At 48.7% G+C, this 21,829-nt stretch overlaps 2 protein-coding genes across 2 annotated transcripts in view; one reads left to right on the top strand and one right to left on the bottom strand.

The window, feature by feature from the left end:
* LOC308166216 (death-associated protein kinase 2-like) overlaps window positions 1–21,829 on the bottom strand; it is a gene marked incomplete at its 3' end in the record, with an annotated part of 351,334 nt that overhangs the window by 26,623 nt on the left and 302,882 nt on the right. The window lies entirely within an intron of this gene.
* Window positions 5,237–9,677, top strand: LOC308166380 (uncharacterized protein C1orf232; the record flags this gene model as incomplete). Its single annotated transcript, XM_080540663.1, has 4 exons — window positions 5,237–5,317; window positions 8,148–8,225; window positions 8,477–8,583; window positions 9,305–9,677. 4 exons carry the CDS (start codon window positions 5,237–5,239, stop codon window positions 9,675–9,677), a joined length of 639 nt encoding a protein of 212 aa, XP_080396789.1.

Here is a 21,829-nt window from a genome sequence, read left to right on the forward strand (position 1 = left end):
AATAACCCGGAATCTGTTCAGCATGTGCTGCTGGAATGTGGAAAATATGAAGAACAGAGAAAGCTCCTGAAAGCAGCAATTCAGAAAGCTAAGTTAAGGTTTACTGTAGGGAACTTACTTGGAAACACAGATACAGTAAATAACCAGGTAATTAAATATCTGAAAGAAACAGGATTGATAGGTAGGATTTAACCCTACCCCTCCCCACCATTTTGTTTATTTCTTTCATTTACATTTTTCCCCCTACCCCTCCCCACCATTTTGTTTATTTATTTCATTTACAATTTTCCACCTGTCAAGCTAACGTTCCACACAGTCCGGTAGGGGGTGGTAATGCGCCACACAGTCCAGTAGGTGGCGGTAATGCACCTTAAGCTGGTTGCCAACCGCCAATCAAATAAAAAGAAGAAGAAGAAGAATATTCCATTCAAGAGGGAAATGAGATGGAGCCAGCTTCTCGGATCTCCAGATGAAACGTAGGTGTCAGCATGGCGGCTCCGGTCTGCCAAACTGCTCCGGTAAGCTCTCTCCTGGACTTGGAAGTCCGACCTCTGTTGCTCGTTCAGGGGCTGCACCCAGTCAGAGAAGTCCTCTCGAGTCTCCCTGCTGCCCAACAGGTGTTCTGGGGTTGGGTCGGAGGGACGCCATTGCTGGCGATAGACTCTTCCACTTTGGAGTGCTTGTTTGAAGGCAACTTTGATTGCTGAAACCAGACACATTGTCCAAACTAATCGCCACAATATCATTCTGCACATTACTGCATTTACGGCGGCAGTTACGACGGGTGTGCGCTTAGATGTTTAGAATGGTGCGCTCCGGCAGAGGAGCTACGTCCGCACACGTCCACACACACACACACACACACACACACACACACACACACACACACACACACACACACACACACTAATGTGCAATAATGACAACACCATAAACCAGGATCAGTATAAGAAGATATGACATCATAACATGCTTATAACAATCCTTATATGTGCTTTGAATGCAATAAAACTGTATGCTCTAAAGTTTTACTCACGCGTCATTCACCCCTCTTTAAAAAACAGTATAATTATGCTTTATCTCATTTACCATTGTGTTGTTTAGTCTTTCTCTTAAAAGTTAAAATGCAAAACAAAAATACACATTTAAAAAAAATCATGAAATGTATTATGAACTATTTACAGCTGCCCACTGGGTGGTGCAGGACGTGTCTCTGTGTGAATGCAGGAGCAGACTGAGAACAGTGGTGTGTTACTGAAGTAACACACCACTGAGTGATTGAAGTGAGATTGTTTAATGCAAAATCTGCAAATACAGTAAACACGCACGCACGCACACACACACACACACACACACACACACACACACACACACACACACACACACACACACACACAGTAAACAATGCAAACCACACAAATACATTTCTTTGAGAATAACTAAATAAATACATTTTCATTTCATTTCTATTTACATGTACAGTATATTTAATTTTATATTCAGTCACATGAACGGTTGTGTGGCCTGATGCAAATGTATTGTAATCCGGCACGCAATAGCCTACATTATCTTAAGCGTAACATGCGTAGGCAAATGTGCGGCTAATTTCTCATCCTTTTCTGCCATCAAATGTAAAAGTTCGACATAATTCCCACGATTGATGGAGCTGCTGCTCTCGTCGTTCCCCCAGAAATGCTCATTGTTGTTTAGCAAGGTAGCATGTTGCATCAATTAGGCTTTTCAACATGTCCCTGTTCGCCTTTCCCTTTGCGTTGTGTGCAGTAACATGCAGCCGGTGCTGCTCATCCAGGGCCATGTCTATGCGACTTTTGCCAAAGGTTTCCAAGGCCATCTGAGAGTGGATGTGGGCTGTGGGTTTTTCATGCTTCTCTAAAGCTCTTGGAAAATTGTTCAGGTCACAGTAGCCCCCTTTCACCCACACGCTGTCGCCAGACCAGAACAGTAGGCAAGGGAAGCAGAACAGCTTGTTAGCCTGGCTACATCCACACAGACAGTCCTTTTTTTGTGTACCATTCCGTTTGAAATGTTCGTACAATCTTCTGTCCGTTCCTTTGGGTTAATTGAGATAGGTCAGGTGTTGCCCTCCCATTTTCAATCAATTTACATTGTATTGTCTGCTAGTGTTCCTGGAGACAACCATTGTGATTGGCTGTTGCCATTGTCTATGGAGCGTGTACTGTACTGTAGATTGACGAGTCAACTAGCACTGAGCTTGTTATCGTGTGTTGTCCTTGCTAGTACAGCGTTAAGTAGCATTAGGGTTAGCAGTGTTGACAGTAGATCTGTAGGCAGTGTATAGTATAATGTAACTCCAGAGGTTGATTAGCAGTGCCAGTCCCTAGTGAATAATGCAGAAAGGTCTTTAACACAGACAGAAACTCAACCCCTCGATGAGGCTGAGGCAGGAACATCGGAGGCTGGACCATTTTTTTTAAAGGTCATTATTATTATTATGTTTTATTTTATTTTATTCTGATTGGGGGCAGTCCCACTCATATTCCTATTGAGATAGTGAAGATTCTGTTTCTAAAATGAATGAATTCTGAGTAAATATGAATATGAAGATGTAAAAAGAACACATAACACACTATTGTTCAGGCCACCATAGGCAAAGCTAACATAATATAGCTTATGTCTAATATAAATAGCTAGTATATCATAGCTAATAAAACAATGTGTTGTGCAGGAGGGAAACTGTGACCTCTAGTGAGGTTGGGTCCTATTACATGTCCACACACACACACACACACACACACACACACACACACACACATTTTAAATGCTTTATTTATGTCCACATACATGTACAATTCTAAAGGACATAAATACTAACAGTGCATTTTGATATCATGGAAACAATCTGTTACAGTAATGCTGAGCCAACAACCAGTTCTGCCACACACAGGATGTTATTCAACCAGTTCTGCCACACACAGGATGTTATTCAACCAGTTATGCTACACACAGGATGTTATTCACACCAGATGATACCAGTGGGTTGACAGATACAGTATCAATACTAGACAGACAGTATCCCGCTCATGGGTACAGGAAGCACCGCCTTCTCCATATTGAGCGGCTACCAATAACAGCGGATATTGAGCAAAACTGTTTGGCCCTTCTCTTAGGAAGACCAGCCATATGAAGGCCTCTAACAACAGACTTATGAACATGGCCCAGGCTGCCAAATATAAAAACTAAAAGTTGACATATGTAGCCACACACACACACACACACACACACACACACACACACACACACACATACACACACACACACTGTACAATCAAGTATACCTTTCTAATACAGTATGTTCAGGCCACAGCACTCTCACAATCAGCCAAACATGACAGTTTTCACTTCAATTGTATCTCTTCATATTGCACTTTATCTCTGCAATGAATGATTGTCACCTGTCATTTGGATTCATGATATACTGTAGATACCTATTGACTGGAAGAAAATGACTTCTAAATATCTACAAGGGCTACTATCCATATCCAGATCAAGATTATCCAAACAAACCCCAAAAATAACTGGGCCCTTACAGCCCACCATGAGCATCCACCTGAATGTGGAACAGGTGAAACAGGTGAAACAGGTGAAACAGGAAGGCCTAAATAAGATTTAAACATCATCTCCAACCTGGAGGGGCCGTCAAATAGGGAACATCCATTGGGACCAGGGTACAACAGGGTACAACGTGTACACATTGTACCACTCCCACGCACACCTATTAATCATTCATGTTTATTTTATAGGTCTTCAGTCTACATGTCAAGGTGAACTCGTAATCAAAACCAGGAACATGAGATCTAGATCACATTACTGGGTTGTATAATCAAGATTATCATCAAGGCTGTTAATATTAATTTATGGTATTCATTTGCCACTTTCCACTTCAATTATGTTTATGTTTCATATGATATATTAGACACTATAACCAGAAATAAATATGAAGAAAGCTGATAGCTCTGACTCTCAGACTATCGTCTTGAACTTGACAAACCTGATAACCTGTTAACATTCCAACGCCAACAACCAGCCAACACAAACCAGATTTTTTTTCTTTTTCTCACATACTTGTCAACTGTATTGTCTCCAGTGCTAAATGAAACCCTATAGTTCATTAAAGCTTCATGACACCTGTCTCCATCTACATGGAACTGGCAGGTCAACTCAGGTTGCCAAGAGACCGGAAACCAAGGTGCAGCATGGGGGAGTCTGATTGGTGGCTCTTTTGACTGACAGCATGCCAAGAACCAATGAAAGCACTTTAATGAAGTGATCAGGTGAAGAGTGGGGAGGGGACGGGTTCGTGTACAAATGCGCAACTGCATAAGTAAAAGAAACAATGACATTAGCCAGAGTTGTTGCTCATATTGAAGTTAAAAAGGTAATGCAGCATCGCATGTCTCAAGATTCACTAACCCTAACCCTTGAACGATGGAAAATATATTTCATCAATTAGCTGCTAATTGAATATCAGTAGTGTGCCCAATTATTTGTCACAATTAGGTCAGTGTGTATGTAGCCCACTGAGATCTGACATTGGTTAACACCAATCACACTTGTGACAGAATTGTTGAGCTACGGCCAATTAGCAGAAACATTAAGCCATGCATCCTGAACATGAGCGTGTTACTTTGGGCCTGCCTCTTCCTCTAAAGTGCATCTTCAAATGGCATCTGGGTGGAGCCGCCCGTTGGGTAACTGGAGTCGGTCTACCTCACCGTGGGCCAACAATGGACCTCTGCCTCTGGAAAAAAGCCCTGCTTAAATATTCATGAGGAAACCCACACCTGTTTCCAGGTAACCGATGCAAGGATCCTGAACCATGAAGCAGTGTGTGTGTGTGTGTGTGTGTGTGTGTGTGTGTGTGTGTGTGTGTTTGCTCACAGCAGCCTCCTCTCTCTACCTATTCAGACACTCCATACAGTCGCTACCAGAAACCTGTGCTCTTGACCAATCGAGCCACTGACCAGGGAAACATCATGAAAGAGCGCAGGCCTGAACCCCTCTAAACTTCTGGATCCAGAAGTACCTTCCTGGTGGTTGATTTGCTGTCTGAGGGCTGAAAGCCGACACATGGGAAGAGGACGTTGTCCCAACTGAGAAGACCCAGAGCGGGAAGCAGGGGACTTGGAGGAGAGGGAGGGTTGAGCTGTGAGGTCTTGTTGTTGTTCCTGTTAGAAGTTCTCTGAAGTGGTTAAGCATGAATCCACTGTGGAAGGTATACAAGAGCAAGGTTCTGAAGACCCTGAACCCGGACCAGGAGGAGGACGCTGCAGAAGAGGTAGAGAACACCAGGACACTTCATCTCCTGGGCCCAGTCGTTCAAAACGTTTCATCTGGATCAGAATGATCCGGATTCTTTTGTTGCTATCCAGGATCAGATCTTATCTGGCTGATTTCCCCTATAAGACTCAAAATCAGCCAGATAAGATCTGATCCTGGATAGCAAAAAAAAGAATCATTCTGATCCAGATTAAACGTTTTGAACAACTGGGCCCGGAAGCTTCCTCCTCCTCCATCCTTTCCCTGCTCTGAGGTTTTACACTACGGGCCCCACTCCTAATCCTGATGGGAGTGTTGAATACTGCGTCTAGCGTTTCCATGATGTGTATCTCAGTATCTCATGTATTCTCAGACTGTTTACAAAAACTCTGATTGAATGATTACAGTTTTCTCTAAAACCATTGTTAAAATCAAGCTCCAGTAAATATCACGCTGTAGAGTAGTCTGACTTGTTGCTCTGCTCAGCACTATTCGATGAATAAAATGTATGTGTTGGTGGACACTGACGTTAGATAACGGTTAAGCAACTGGTCTTTCTGATGTGCGGCATATACAGTACCAGCTCTATGACTGACAGTATGGGTTAGAGAGTGTGGGTAGGAACTGCAACAGTAAGCATACTGTAGTTAGTTATAAGTTGTTAGTTAGCATACAGTAGTTAGTTATAAGTTGTTAGTTAGCATACAGTAGTTAGTTATAAGTTGTTAGTTAGCATACAGTAGTTAGTTATAAGTTGTTAGTTAGCATACAGTAGTTAGTTATAAGTTGCTTGTTTGCTTGTCATCTCTTATTCATTATGAGCTGTACCAATGAACTCTCTCACTACCTTGCCTGAAAGGCTCATCACTGTCTGATGTGGCTGTGGCGCAGGAGGTAGAGCCGACATCTAATGCAGATCAGCAGTTCGAACCCCGGCTGGCCACATGTCGAGGTGTCCTTGGACAACACTGAACCCCAAATTGCTCCCAATGAGCGGGCTGGCACCTTGCATGGTAGCTTGTGTGAATAGGTGAATGAGAGGCCATTGTAAAGCGCTTTGGAATAAGGTGCTATATAAGTCCATTTACCATTTCCTGATAAAACTCTGAGGACACTATAGAGCAGTTGCTCTTAGTGCTTTGTGATGTCATTGACCACGGCAGCCAGTAATGGCATACCACTTTAACACTGTCTTTTATTGTTATTACGCTACAATATGATGTGATGCGACGCTATCCATGATACGCTAAGATACGATACAATATAATAAAATGTATCCCCTTAGGGCAATTAGCTCAATGTAAGGCCAACGTTATGGAAACATTTTCAAACCCAATACATTGCTCGTGCCTGCCTTCAGTGACTAGTGGTATTTACACATCACCTGACACCACCCTCAAACAGCATCTTGTGGTATGACGGTCATGTGATATTGGTTTAAAAAGTGACTTTTGACGAGCCAGTCCTCTACTACTGAAGAGTGGACAGGGATAGTGAACAGCGGCGGGCTGACCCAGTTCTCCACAGCGTTGGGGAATCTGATCCAGAACTGGAGCTGGACACGCAGATCAGATGGCGTTCCTGTGAGTGACACGAGATGAGACAGATAGCCTCTGATAGGCCTCTGGTGTGTTCAGACCAAACCGCCCGTCCGTCCGTCCGTCCGCCCGTCAGCCTCTCAGCTCAGCTATAAACCGTCTGTGTGTCCTTGTCTTGGTGACGGAGCCGTAGAGGGAGATGTCTGTAGATATGTCTGTAGATATGTCTGTAGATATGTCTGTAGATATGTCTGTAGACATTGTTTCCATGTAGTTGTGGGTGTAGAGTAGCTGGCATCACTGCTGGGTCTGTGAAACTAGTTATAAGTTATAAGTTGGCCATACTTGTGGTTGTGAATGAGATGTCGTTTATGTGTGTTTGTTGTAGTGTTGGATCCTGGTTAAGCAGGGTTGGTAATCTGCTTTAGCTCGTTATCTCTGACATGATCTGTTACTTGGAAAGGCACAGGAGGACGAGGGCGACTGAATCACTCAGTCATTACTTGAGTAGTCACATTTCAGTCTGCTGAATCCCTTTTGCAAGAAGTGACGATTTTTAATCTTTCACTATGCTACTTTGATGTGGTTGTTGTGCTACTACATTTCGGCCTGGTCTAGAATGTGGACCAGAGATGTTGTTCGGTCTCGGAAAGCAAGTAGATAGGCCGGACAGAAGAGACACACATACAAACAAACATTGACACGCGTACATACCACACCACACCAACATATATTACTTTCGTTTGTTACTTTTATTTGGACTTTGGATTTTAAGACCACTTCAATTCATGGAAAGGTCCAGAGTCTTTGTTGCAAACGGAGGAACTACAAACAACAGGTGCGTTGAAACCAACACCCAATCATGCCAGGACGATGGCTAATTTGATAATTTTGACAGACATGATAGCCATCACAAGAATCCTTAGTATAATGTCTAATATAGGACACCGTAAGCATTTCTAAACTGTCAGTGTATGTTTCATAGTAACACAAAGGGAGACAAAAGGCTGATTTATTTGTATTCAAAAGAGTAGTTTACATTCCTTATCCCTCTACTCTAGACCTATACTTCCTTTCAATTAGTAGAGGAAAGGAAACAGGTTTGCTTTGTAGTGTTTAGCACAACCACAAGAGGGCGAACTCTACATGCTCTACATCAGGGACTACAGATTTCGGAATGCGTGCCTCACTCAGTATTCATACTATACCATAACAGAGCTAATTGTTTACTCCGTTACTCAGACACCCATGTTGAGTCTTTAGCTAGCCATACAGACGTGAGGGAACATTGTGTTGTTGTCGTACTTCCAGGTCAACGAGGTGGAGGATGATGTGAGTCCTGTCCTGGAGGACGAGGGTCCCAGCGCCGTGTCCCAGCTGGCCAAAAGAGTGAGTGACCCCTGACCCTGCGTGGGGATCGACTTCAGCATTGTTAGAATCATCATCATATACTGAACATCTCTGCAATCATAAACACATTTTGGTATAGAGTTGGAGGATTTTGTTGGAAGATGCACGCGCACACACACACACGCACACACACACACACACACACACACACACACACACCATTTAAATGCTTGATATGTATACTTAATGAACCACTTGAACTTTGACCCTGTGTGTGGCTGTGTGTTCAGGTTCAGGGCGCCGGGACCAAAGGCTGGAACAGGATGTCAGCGCTGTTCAACAAGGATGACGAACACCAACTCCTGGAGGAGACGGAGAGTCCGCCAGTACCAGACCAGTGAGTAGGAGAACAGTATCTGTCATCACACCTCCTCCTCCTCCTCCTTCTCCTCCTCCTCCTCCTCCTCCTCCTCCTCCTCCTTCTCCTCCTCCTTCTCCTCCTCCTCCTCCTCCCCCTCCCCCTCCTCCTCCTCCTCCTCTCCTCCTCCTCCTCCTTCTCCTCCTCCTCCTTCTCCTCCTCCTCCTCCTCCTCCTTCTCCTCCTCCTCCTCCTCCTCCTCCTCCTTCTCCTCCTCCTTCCTCTCCTCCTCCTTCCTCTCCTCCTCCTCCTCCTTCTCCTCCTCCTTCTCCTCCTCCTCCCCCTCCCCCTCCTCCTCCTCCTCTCCTCCTCCTCCTTCTCCTCCTCCTCCTCCTCCTTCTCCTCCTCCTCCTCCTCCTTCTCCTCCTCCTCCTCCTTCTCCTCCTCCTTCCTCTCCTCCTCCTCCTCCTTCTCCTCCTCCTCCCCCTCCCCCTCCTCCTCCTCCTCTCCTCCTCCTCCTTCTCCTCCTCCTCCTCCTCCTCCTCCTTCTCCTCCTCCTCCTCCTCCTCCTCCTCCTCCTTCTCCTCCTCCTCCTCCTTCTCCTCCTCCTTCCTCTCCTCCTCCTTCCTCTCCTCCTCCTCCTCCTTCTCCTCCTCCTCCCTCCTGAGGTTTTCCATAGTACTTCCTTTCAACACACACCTTTGAGCATGTCCTATGGAGAGCAACACATTAATTAGTCCTCCCCAACCATGTATCTCCAGCCCACTGGCGGTGAGACCTGAGGAGCCACGCCCCGCCAAGCGCTCGGCCTTCTGGGATAACTTTGCCGCCAAGATGCAGCAGGCGGCCGCCATGAAGCAGCAGGAGGCGGCCGCGGCTGCGACCGCGGTGACCGAAGCGGGCGCGGAGGAGGAGGGTCAGGAGGCGGTGGCGGGAGAGGGGGGGGGGGAGGAGAAGCAGGAGGAGGAGGAGTACGTGGAGAGAGAGGAGAGCGAAGGAGGAGGGGGAAGTAGCAACAGCTTCTCCAAATACGCCTCGCTGGGGGGCGGGGCTGAGGACACGGCCTTCAAGTGGAACTTTGTCACTAGCAAGCTGGCCGAGCTGAAGACCAAGAGCATGGCCAAGACCAACTAGCCGGCTGCAGGGGGCGGGGTGGGGTTGAGTCGGGTTAGAGGAGGGTATGGTGGGCAGAGGTGCCCTCCTATATGTGACAGCAGCTGGTGAAACCAGGGAAACAAGTCGCCAACCGACGGACCGTTCAGACTTTTTGTCTGAAAGATTTCCATAAATGTCAACGTTGTTGTTGAAAATCAATGACACACATCGCTAGTCAACGAACACAGGTTGTTTTGTGAGCCTGCTAACAATGTAAAGTAGTGTTGTAGTTAACTAGGTAGTAGTGGGGATTACTCACCGAACCCATTGCATTGCAATATTTTGGCTTGACAATAACGAGTGTGTCATTGATTTTCAACAAAGTTGACATTTATTTTTTTATTTTTTTCTGAATAAAAGCCTGAACAATTCATTGGTTGCCGACTTGTTCCCGGTTTCACCAGCTGCTGTCACGTATCACCACCACGCTCTTTCTACTGGCTCAGATGCAGATTGCGCCTACAGGACCACACTGTACCCAGTTGCTCTGGTGCCGGTCTGTTCCTGCCTTAACCAAGTACCCGTCGCGGCTTTGCATGACAATGACTGAAGTAGTTGGTTGAAGCAGAAACAGACACAGGCACACAGGCTCCATCAGTATCTGATATGTGTGTACTAGGAGGGACTCATTTCTTTCCCTTCTCCTCAGTTTAATAGCGTTCTAACCAGCCCTGACACCTACAGTAGAAGCTCCTTAACACCAGAACAGCTGTGCCTTTTTTACCTACTAAAAGAGCCGCCTCGGGGGTCACATGACCGTAGTCTTTACAATGCTCAAGCTGCTACTTACACACAACGACCACTAGTTGGCCGCTTGTAAATTAGCCTGCCTCCTACACCGAAAAACTAGCTTAAAATAGCTTCCTGCTAGCTTAACCTGATGTGATTTTGGAAATGTAAGGATACTGGGTGTTAGAACGCACATATCTAGGAAAAGTCATGAAAGGAGGGTCCTGAAATTTGATCGAGTGCAAAGATATAACATTTTTCTTTACTCACATGGGTGTTCTAGTGTTAATCCGTGGTATAGGACTCACACCTTACAACAACGACAAACGAGCAGGATCAGATCTGTTTTCCAACTAAATTGGATTAAGAGATTATACAGAGATAGATAGTTGGATTAGGTCTTGGATTAACTCACCACCAACCTGAATAGAGAGGAAAGGGGATTTCATGTTGATACGATTGCTTATGCTAATGCAATACTGAATGTTTTCTTTTGAAATTGTGAATAGGAAAGGCAGGGTGTGTGAAACGTGAAGGTGAGTGATCACATGATCACACGGCCCTTTATGGACAGTATCTGACTCCCTGTCCTGGTGACCTGACGTGTTCAGGTGATGGCTGGAGTTTCTTGGTGTTCTGTTATTTATTTTTTTGTGTGTGTATGAGAATGGTGATCTCCTCTTTTTTTCGTACAAAGCTGTATTACATTCCATCCTTTTGTGCCTTTGAGTGTAAGAGTTGAATGTGTCCATTGTTGTTGTTTCTTCTGCTCTGTTCTGTCATAAATACACGTGGTGATGAATGTGTTGTTCATGTTTTGATGTGTTGCTTCCTCCCGTGCGCTAATAAAAACCATTGCACCTGACAGAGAGCATGTAGACACTATGGGTTAATACACATGTAGACACTATGGGTTAACACACATGGATATTTGGAGACGAAAAACAACAACAAAACAACCCAGTCTGACTCCAGCTCACTGCTGGAGGACGGTCTTAGCAGCTGGCAGAGTTGTTAGCCAACATTTGCTCTCGTACACGTAGAGAGACCCCATGTCCCCCTGTCCTCCTGTCCCCCTGTCCTCCTGTCCTCACACTGACACGGAGAGAGACCCCCTGCAGGAGAGAGACCCCCTGCAGTCCACATACATACTGTGGGGGAGATCTGAGGGACCCCCTGTGCCTTTTTGTCATGCTGTGTGCGTGTGCGTGTGTGCGTGTGTGTGTGTCTGTGTGTGTGTCTGTGTGCGTGTGTGTGTGTGTGTGTGACTGTGTGTGTGATCGTGAACACGGCCTGGAGATTATGGCTGGGGTCCCGCCGTCATCACAGACCCCTCACCCTCTGGGGCAACTGGGGTTAGAGGTCAGAGTCATCTTTGTTGTTGGAGGGGAGAGCTTCCCCAAACTTGGGGAAATCAGTGGCGACCAGTGGAGGCTGGTGGAGGTAGAAATCGGAGGACCGGCTCATTGTAGCGTATGGAACGGAATGAGGAACCGTGTCAAACACGCGTGTGGTATCTGGATGGTAGCATGGTAGGATGTCCTGTGGAAGTCAACAGCAGGGGGTGCCCTTGGCTAATTAGTGGGTCAATTTAACCCTGAGGTGAGTATGATGATATGAATGAAGGCTATTTGAAAACACTCTGACTGTTGTCCTTTTCTCTATGTCACAGTATCTACCGCCCATTTTCTCTCAATTTAAATGTAATTGTTATCTAATTCTCTAACCTCCACTCAGTTCCTCCTGTCATACACTGACACGCCCCTCTATGCCGCTGATTGAGCCAAGCCAAACATGCATCATATTTCCTCTCAATAACTTCCCCCCAGGTGGACATATTTATTGTAATTTATCGCACCTCTCCCTTCCTTCCTCTCTCTCGCCCCTGGCTTTCCCTCATCCCTCCTCTTTTCTCTCATTTCCTCTCTCACCATTCTTTCTCCTCCATATTCTCACTGTCTGCTCTACATCCCATTTACCTCCTTCTACCCCCCCAGTCCTCCACTTCCTGTCGATACAATGTTGTTCTGTTGTCTCCTTCTGATATTGTATTACCTCTATAATAATGCTCTTCCGTGGAAAACATTTACATTCTTAGATAAGAACTGCGGAAATAATACCTAATATCGAAATGCTAAAGTAACTTCAATATGCAGAATAGCATAACCACCTGACTGCTTGCAGGTTTGTGAGTCGATCCGTTCCTCCTATGGGATTGTTTCTCATGTCAGCGAAAAAGGACATCCATATATATATATATCCTAACCCTAACCCTCATATATGGATATACAGTATACATACACCCTGCTTTCATCCATATATATATACCCTGCTGCTTTCTCTCTCAGCAGTCTGACAGTCAGTCCCAAAAGGGTGCTGCCACAGATGTCAACCTCTGTTTGACTCAAAACAACCCAACATGTCCCCATGTCCCCCTGTCCTCACACTGTCCCCCTGTCCTCACACTGTCCCCCTGTCCTCACACTGTCCCCCTGTCCCCCTGTCCTCACACTGTCCCCCTGTCCTCACACTGTCCCCCTGTCCTCACACTGTCCCCCTGTCCTCCTGTCCCCCTGTCCTCACACTGTCCCCCTGTCCCCATGTCCCCCTGTCCCCCTGTCCTCACACTGTCCCCCTGTCCTCACACTGTCCCCCTGTCCTCACACTGTCCCCCTGTCCTCACCATGTCCCCCTGTCCTCACACTTCACTCTGGTGTCCCCCTGTCCCCCTGTCCTCACACTGTCCCCCTGTCCTCACACTGTCCCCCTGTCCCCCTGTCCTCACCATGTCCCCCTGTCCTCACACTGTCCCCCTGTCCCCCTGTCCTCCTGTCCCCCTGTCCTCACACTGTCCCCCTGTCCTCCTGTCCTCACACTGTCCCCCCTGTCCTCACACTGTCCCCCTGTCCTCACACTGTCCCCCTGTCCTCACACTGTCCTCCTGTCCTCCTGTCCCCCTGTCCCCCTGTCCTCCTGTCCTCCTGTCCTCCTGTCCCCCTGTCCTCACCCTTCACTCTGGTGTCCCCCTGTCCTCACACTGTCCCCCTGTCCTCACCCTTCACTCTGGTGTCCCCCTGTCCTCCTGTCCCCCTGTCCTCACCCTTCACTCTGGTGTCCCCCTGTCCTCCTGTCCCCCTGTCCTCACCCTTCACTCTGGTGTCCCCCTGTCCTCCTGTCCCCCTGTCCTCACCCTTCACTCTGGGAAGACTTTGCTTTTGGGGGACTTTGTCTTGATTCAAACATTCTGGACTGATGTGACCAGTATCCACTTGGGGAAACGGCCGTTCTGATAACGACAGAAACAGGAGCCAGAACGTGCGTGTCTGGGCTGAGGAGGCTATGTTGACAACCAAGCTAGCAGGATGCATCAGCTCTGTGCAAACGGGGTTTGTAGAGCAAGAGGGAATCACAAAGTGCACATTGACTGAATATGTTCACAGTCGGTCCCGGGCATGCCTCTAGCGTGGGCCGCGCAGAGACAGAATGAGGTTGAGGCGAAATCTTAAAGTTTACCGAATTTGACTGGATGTCTCGCCTCCGAATGTGTGCCACACAAACATCTCTGTGTTCAAGCTCCGAGCTTATGTGCTAATGTGTAAGTTAATAGCAGCCTCCCTTGGTCCATAGTGATTAATAACAGGAAATATATTCAAGGAAACTACGGTTCCTGAAAGTGTGTATATTTGGGAGTAGGTTTATTTGCTCATTGTTTTAACTTTGATATGCGTCCAAAAAAACAAACAATACACTATAGACACACAAGGGTGTGTGCAAGAGAGAGAGAGAGAGAGAGCGAGAGAGAGACAGAGAGAGAGGAGAGAGACAGAGAGAGAGAGAGACAGAGAGAGAGAGAGAGAGAAAGAGAGAGAGGAGAGAGAGGAGAGAGAGAAAGAGAGAGAGAGAGAGAGAGACAGAGAGAGAAAGATAATAATAATAAATAGAGGGAGAGTGAAAAGGCAAAATCAGAAGTGTGTCGAAGGTTGAACAGTGTGAACCACAACATTTCCCCAGTAGATAAGAATGTTTAGGTTGAAATAAAGTACTTAATCATATCTCTGACACGGGACTCACACACACGCCATAGCAGACAGACGTGACTCACACACACGCCATAGCATACAGATAGCCTTGTCTGTCCTGCCCTGATGTATTGAGAGCGGCACATCCCTGTTGAAAAGTGTAACCCACACCAAGGTAGCCTTTTCATAGGGGTGTGTACAGTTCTCTCTCTCTTTCTTTCTCTCTCTCTCTCTCTCTGTCTCTCTCTCTCTCTCTCTCTCTCTCTCTCTCTCCCTCTCTCTCTCTATGTCTCTCTCTCTCTCTCTTGCTCTCTCTGTCTCTCTCTCCCTCTGTCTCTCTCTCTCTGTCTCTCTCTCCCCCTGAGGGAAACTTGACCCTGCTAGTCCCTGGAGCCTCTCTGCCATATGGCCCATGTAGGCTACGTATGTCCCCTGTGTTCCTCTCCCTGCATACCCATGTTCCCCCCTCCCTGCAGGTGTTCCTCTCTCCCCGCCGTACGCTGCATTCCGAGACATGCTCCTGACCAGTCGGAGTCTGAACCCCCACTGAATGCCGCTGACTGACTGAACAATGATGACTAGACACTGCTCTGCACAATGGCTCTGCACTGTGTTCCATAATGTGTAGCCAACAAAAGCAGAAGCCCACAACATTGTGCGAGCGATGTGATAATTGTAGCACTTTTACCTCACAGTACTTTTTTTTTTACCACTCTCTTGTCTGGATCGACAAGAAAGGAGCAGGTTGGGGTTTTTAAAAAAAAGTTTAACAAGGGAGGATTGTTAAGAATTTAGTTCTTCCTAAATGACCTTATTGTTGTGGTGAGTTTGTCATAATTACAATTACATTGTGGTAATTATAGCATCACACCCATGAGAACAATTCTTGTCCCTTTCATTAGCGCGTTAATATGAGTTGTTTGTCATAACTGAGCATGTGGCTATCATTTACAACTGACACATACACTCACACATACACACACATACACTCACACATACACACACTACACTCACACATACACACACTACACTCACACACTCACACACTCACACATAAGAGACAAGTGGGAGGGATATTACCAGAAGCCATCTTTCTGTTACCTCTATATATACACCCCGTTTAGGAACAGTATGAGGTCAGCAGGATAGTATTATGTCTAGGGTCATTTATAGAACCTATTGAAAAGAGTTGCTGCTGCGTTGAATGAAATTGCTATGTGATTATCGTTGTAAGTTGATGTTGCATTTCCAACTGCGACCACTAAGCATCTGTGAGAGCAGGAGGTCAGTGGGATCACACGTCCACACGGCCAGCCAATCACACGTCCACGCGGCCAGCCAATCACACGTCCACGCGGCCAGCCAATCACACGTCCACACGGCCAGCCAATCACACGTCCACACGGCCAGGGAGACACGGTGTCCAGCAGCCAACGACTAGAACAATAAGACATTCCTCCAAAATAACCAACATCGTTATTTCTTGGTTTGGCAAGGTGGTACGACTTTGAAACGATATTACTCATATCGAAGGCTTCTGAGGAATGTAGTCCTCATGTCCCTCCTTCTAATTCTCTCTTTCCCCTTCGGCTTTGCCTGTGAACTGAGATCACACAACTGAGATCACACGAGATCACACAACGACAGCGCACAGGGATAGACAACGTTGTCTGCAGGTGGATGTTTTACGAGACAGCGTAGTAAAAACAAACAGTAAAGTCTGCGTTTTACTCACAGCCTCAACACACACCAGGACCACAAAGGAGCTTCCTCCCACCTCCAGACAGACATGCCCAGCAGCACCCATGGGTGACAGAGTGTAGGGGGGCGTACGTGCGGTTCTGGTGACTCACACACGCAGGCAGGCAGCAGGCCCATCTGGAACCTCCGGTACTTGTGTGAACATAACCACTATTACGCACTAACACTCCCTCACACACACCCTCCCACAGGCTCTGACTGACACACACACACACACACACACACACACACACACACACACACTCACACACACACACACACACACACACACAATCACACACACACACACACACACACACACACACAGAACACACACACACACACCCTCCCCTCACATGCACTGCGATAATGACACACACACACACACACACACACACACAGACACTTTTTCACTGAGTACTTAGTAGAACAGATGTAGGGATGGAGAATGTTATTGACCTCTTCACCTGGGCTTACCTGGGTCTACCTCACCTCTACCTCACTGAGGGCCAACGAGGACAGCCTCAGGTTGTCTGTAACAAACAGTTTAGTCTTTACAGTATGTACAATCCCTTTATGGACTCTCTCCTTTCTTTCATATACGGTAGTAGTTGCTCCTCTACGAACAGACACAGTTGTGAATATCATACACTTGTTGGAAACACTCCACAGGATTTCCTATTGGACAGTCCATGTCATATTTTGTTTCCAGCTTGAGATAAAAAAATGTAAAAAACCTGGCGCGTCTTACAGAAGAAATGTGGTGCTGCCTAATGCTTTTATCACAGAAAACCAGAAGACGCCCAAATTAAATGTATTTAACTGTTGTACTCCCATTCAAAGTGTTTTCAGTGTGAGGACTGAGTTGTCTTTTTCAACCTGATTTCTACCTGATGACCGCAGAAACTATATGGATTAGGTTATGGCTCCTATCTCACTCAAGACACCCGCCCTTAACTCCAACGCCATAACAGTGTCTAAATATATTAAAATGAAGATTTTCTACGTTCTGTAGTCAAAGAGACATAGTATTAGACATAGTAGACATAGTAATGTATTGATATATCATATAGATATACCTGTATATGAAACAGCCATAGCAGTGAGAAATATCTGGGTCTCCATGACTTATCCCCTCCTTGCCTTGAAGTAGAGAACTGAGGGAAGATCTCTACCGTAGCCTGGCTGTGCGTGAGTAAGGCCTTTAGAGGCTCTTGAAGGTTTTTTGCCGGAAGAAGTATAAGAAAGTGGGGTAAATTATTTAAACCCCCATGTCGGTCCCCCGCTCATGCGCTGGCGGAGGGTTCTCACAGGCACCGGAGTGGCCGACTTTTCAACTGGTAATCTGCTGGCTCAATCTCATTCTCTGTAATCTCTGAGCTCTTGAGGCGGTGGATTTGAGACCCTCCTCCCCCACTGCTATCTCCCCCACTATCTCCAAAAGAGGGGTAATCTCTCCATTAAGCCTCCCCCATCCCACCCTCTCAGACCTCCCAACCTCCCACAAAAACATACACCAAGCCCCCAGAAGCCCCTCGAGCCACTGGCCTCCATCTCCAATCTCCCCATCACCCATCACCCACCTCTCCCTCTTTCCTATTCAGTCTTTCACTGCAGGGAACTTGATCCCACATCCCAAACACGGGGACATCACCCTCCTCTGTAAACAGATTGATTTGTTTACAGTGATTATTCGTGTTCTCTAAGGGGTTTGGGGGTATATCGTCGGTATCACAGTCTCTGAAGACCATATAGATTTCTTGTGCTTGGGAGTTTTAGTGTTTTAGCGGCGCAGGGACTGGTAAATGTCAATCAATGGTCAACACAGTTGGGTCTACGGTACGGGTACGCTGTTCTATTTGTGTTCCCTTGAGGCCTGGTAAACATGTGGGTATTGATTTATTTCTCTATGATCGTGTTGTGCACAAAGAGCTCCTGCACACTCCTGCACCGATCCACTGAAAAGCAGGAATGTTACAGAATCTTAGCGACTTCATAAATACAAACTAGATAAGAGAGCAGACATGTCTCTCTGTCTCTGTTTCTTATCATCTATCTCAATACCAATAAGGACAGCATGTTTTATTCATGTTAATGCCATCTCTATCTCTATCCTCAGTCTTGAATCGACACCATTTAAATTGCTGTCAGGTTGTTGTTGGGAAGACAGAAATGCTCACTGATGGAAAAAAATAAAGTTGTTTGGTCTTTGGTTTGTATGTTTGGAAACAGAGTTCAGCGTAATGAGTTCTGCATCGCAACCCCTCACAGAATCCTTGTCAGTCTCACGTTTCTGTTTCTACAGCTGTTTGGGATGTTGTTCTATGCCCCCCCCCCCTCGCACCCCCCCCCCCCCCCCCCGCACACACACTCCCCCGCACCCCCCCCCCTACCCCCCCTCTCCCTTTCCTCAGTCCCACAGTGAGAACCACCACAGTTATGACACACAGACTCAACCCAGGGGAGGCCGAGGTAGAGACCAGGAGACAGGCTCATTGTAATGCGTGTATTTGATACCATTCCTCATTCCATTGATTCCATCATTACAATGAGTCTGTCCTCCGATGTCTACCTCCACCAGCCTCCCCCTGTCCTCTAATGTCCACCTCCACCAGCCTCCCCTGTCCTCTAATGTCCACCTCCACCAGCCTCCCCTGGTCTACCTCCCCCAGCCTCCCCTGTCCTCTGATGTCTACCTCCCCCAGCCTCCCCTGTCCTCCCATGTCCACCTCCACCAGCCTCCCCTGACTCATCTGTCCTCCAATGTCTACCTCCCTCAGCCTCCCTGTCCTCCAATGTCTACCTCCACCAGCCTCCCCTGTCCTCCCATGTCCACCTCCACCAGCCTCCCCTGTCCTCCAATGTCCACCTCCACCAGCCTCCCCTGGTGTTCTACCTCCACCAGCCTCCCCTGTCCTCTGATGTCTACCTCCACCAGCCTCCCCTGTCCTCTGATGTCTACCTCCACCAGCCTCCCCTGGTGTTCTACCTCCCCCAGCCTCCCCTGGTGTTCTACCTCCACCAGCCTCCCCCTGGTGTTCTACCTCCCCCAGCCTCCCCTGGTGTTCTACCTCCCCCAGCCTCCCCTGGTGTTCTACCTCCACCAGCCTCCCCTGGTCCACCTCCCCCAGCCTCCCCTGTCTACCTCCACCAGCCTCCCCTGTCCTCCAATGTCTACCTCCACCAGCCTCCCCTGTCCTCCAATGTCTACCTCCACCAGCCTCCCCTGTCCTCTGATGTCTACCTCCACCAGCCTCCCCTGTCCTCCAATGTCTACCTCCACCAGCCTCCCCTGTCCTCCAATGTCTACCTCCACCAGCCTCCCCTGTCCTCCAATGTCTACCTCCCCCAGCCTCCCCTGTCCTCTGATGTCTACCTCCACCAGCCTCCCCTGTCCTCTGATGTCTACCTCCACCAGCCTCCCCTGTCCTCTGATGTCTACCTCCCCCAGCCTCCCCTGTCCTCCAATGTCTACCTCCACCAGCCTCCCCTGGTGTTCTACCTCCACCAGCCTCCCCTGTCTTCTGATGTCTACCTCCACCAGCCTCCCCTGGTGTTCTACCTCCACCAGCCTCCCCTGTCCTCCAATGTCTACCTCCACCAGCCTCCCCTGTCCTCCAATGTCTACCTCCACCAGCCTCCCCTGTCCTCCAATGTCTACCTCCCCCAGCCTCCCCTGTCCTCTGATGTCTACCTCCCCCAGCCTCCCCTGTCCTCTGATGTCTACCTCCACCAGCCTCCCCTGTCCTCTGATGTCTACCTCCACCAGCCTCCCCTGGTGTTCTACCTCCACCAGCCTCCCCTGGTGTTCTACCTTCACCAGCCTCCCCTGGTGTTCTACCTCCACCAGCCTCCCCTGGTGTTCTACCTCCCCCAGCCTCCCCTGGTGTTCTACCTCCACCAGCCTCCCCTGGTCCACCTCCCCCAGCCTCCCCTGTCTACCTCCACCAGCCTCCCCTGTCCTCCAATGTCTACCTCCACCAGCCTCCCCTGTCCTCCAATGTCTACCTCCACCAGCCTCCCCTGTCCTCTGATGTCTACCTCCACCAGCCTCCCCTGTCCTCCAATGTCTACCTCCACCAGCCTCCCCTGTCCTCCAATGTCTACCTCCACCAGCCTCCCCTGTCCTCCAATGTCTACCTCCCCCAGCCTCCCCTGTCCTCTGATGTCTACCTCCACCAGCCTCCCCTGTCCTCTGATGTCTACCTCCACCAGCCTCCCCTGTCCTCTGATGTCTACCTCCCCCAGCCTCCCCTGTCCTCCAATGTCTACCTCCACCAGCCTCCCCTGGTGTTCTACCTCCACCAGCCTCCCCTGTCTTCTGATGTCTACCTCCACCAGCCTCCCCTGGTGTTCTACCTCCACCAGCCTCCCCTGTCCTCCAATGTCTACCTCCACCAGCCTCCCCTGTCCTCCAATGTCTACCTCCACCAGCCTCCCCTGTCCTCCAATGTCTACCTCCCCCAGCCTCCCCTGTCCTCTGATGTCTACCTCCCCCAGCCTCCCCTGTCCTCTGATGTCTACCTCCACCAGCCTCCCCTGTCCTCTGATGTCTACCTCCCCCAGCCTCCCCTGTCCTCCAATGTCTACCTCCACCAGCCTCCCCTGGTGTTCTACCTCCACCAGCCTCCCCTGGTGTTCTACCTCCACCAGCCTCCCCTGGTGTTCTACCTCCACCAGCCTCCCCTGGTGTTCTACCTCCACCAGCCTCCCCTGGTGTTCTACCTCCCCCAGCCTCCCCTGGTGTTCTACCTCCCCCAGCCTCCCCTGGTGTTCTACCTCCCCCAGCCTCCCCTGGTGTTCTACCTCCCCCAGCCTCCCCTGGTGTTCTACCTCCACCAGCCTCCCCCTGGTGTTCTACCTCCCCCAGCCTCCCCTGGTGTTCTACCTCCCCCAGCCTCCCCTGGTGTTCTACCTCCCCCAGCCTCCCCTGGTGTTCTACCTCCCCCAGCCTCCCCTGACTCAAGCCCAGCATAGTGACGGTAGTAGCAGACAAAGGCTTTCAGGTTTTCACCCCCAACTTAACAAACCGAGGAGGAAATGTAGCGCAGCGGAAGCAGACGACAATATCCGTGCTTCATATCTGGGCCCACGGTGCCTTAGAGCAACCAGGTGTGTGTGTGTGTGTGTGTGTGTGTGTGTGTGTGTGTGTGTGTGTGGGGGGGGGGCGGTGGTGGTAGACATCTATTCACAAAGCACCCATGGGTTCAGCTTACACCTCTCCTCTCCCCCCTCCATCCCGTCTCCCATAGCCATGCATTCCGCGTCCAGCCTGTCATCAAGGTGTCATTAAAGCCCCTGACCCTCCGCGTCTCCACGTCTGCCCAGCGCTGCTCTGCTCCCTGACAGACATTCCTCCTCCTGCCTGCTGCCCTGCGCCTCCTTCTATGCTGCCCTCCTCCTCCTCCTCCTCCTCCTCCTCCTCCTATGCTGCCCTCCTCCTCCTCCTCCTCCTATGCTGCCCTCCTCCTCCTCCTCCTCCTCCTCCTCCTATGCTGCCCTGCTCCTCCTCCTCCTCCTCCTCCTCCTCTTCCTCCTATGCTGCCCTGCTCCTCCTCCTCCTCCTCCTCCTCCTCCTCCTATGCTGCCCTGCTCCTCCTCCTCCTCCTCCTCCTCCTATGCTGCCCTCCTCCTCTTCCTCCT

This window comes from Nansenia antarctica (genome assembly GCF_963989245.1).
Source record: "Nansenia antarctica genome assembly, chromosome: 10".
In the NCBI taxonomy this organism is placed as follows: Eukaryota; Metazoa; Chordata; class Actinopteri; order Argentiniformes; family Microstomatidae; genus Nansenia; species Nansenia antarctica.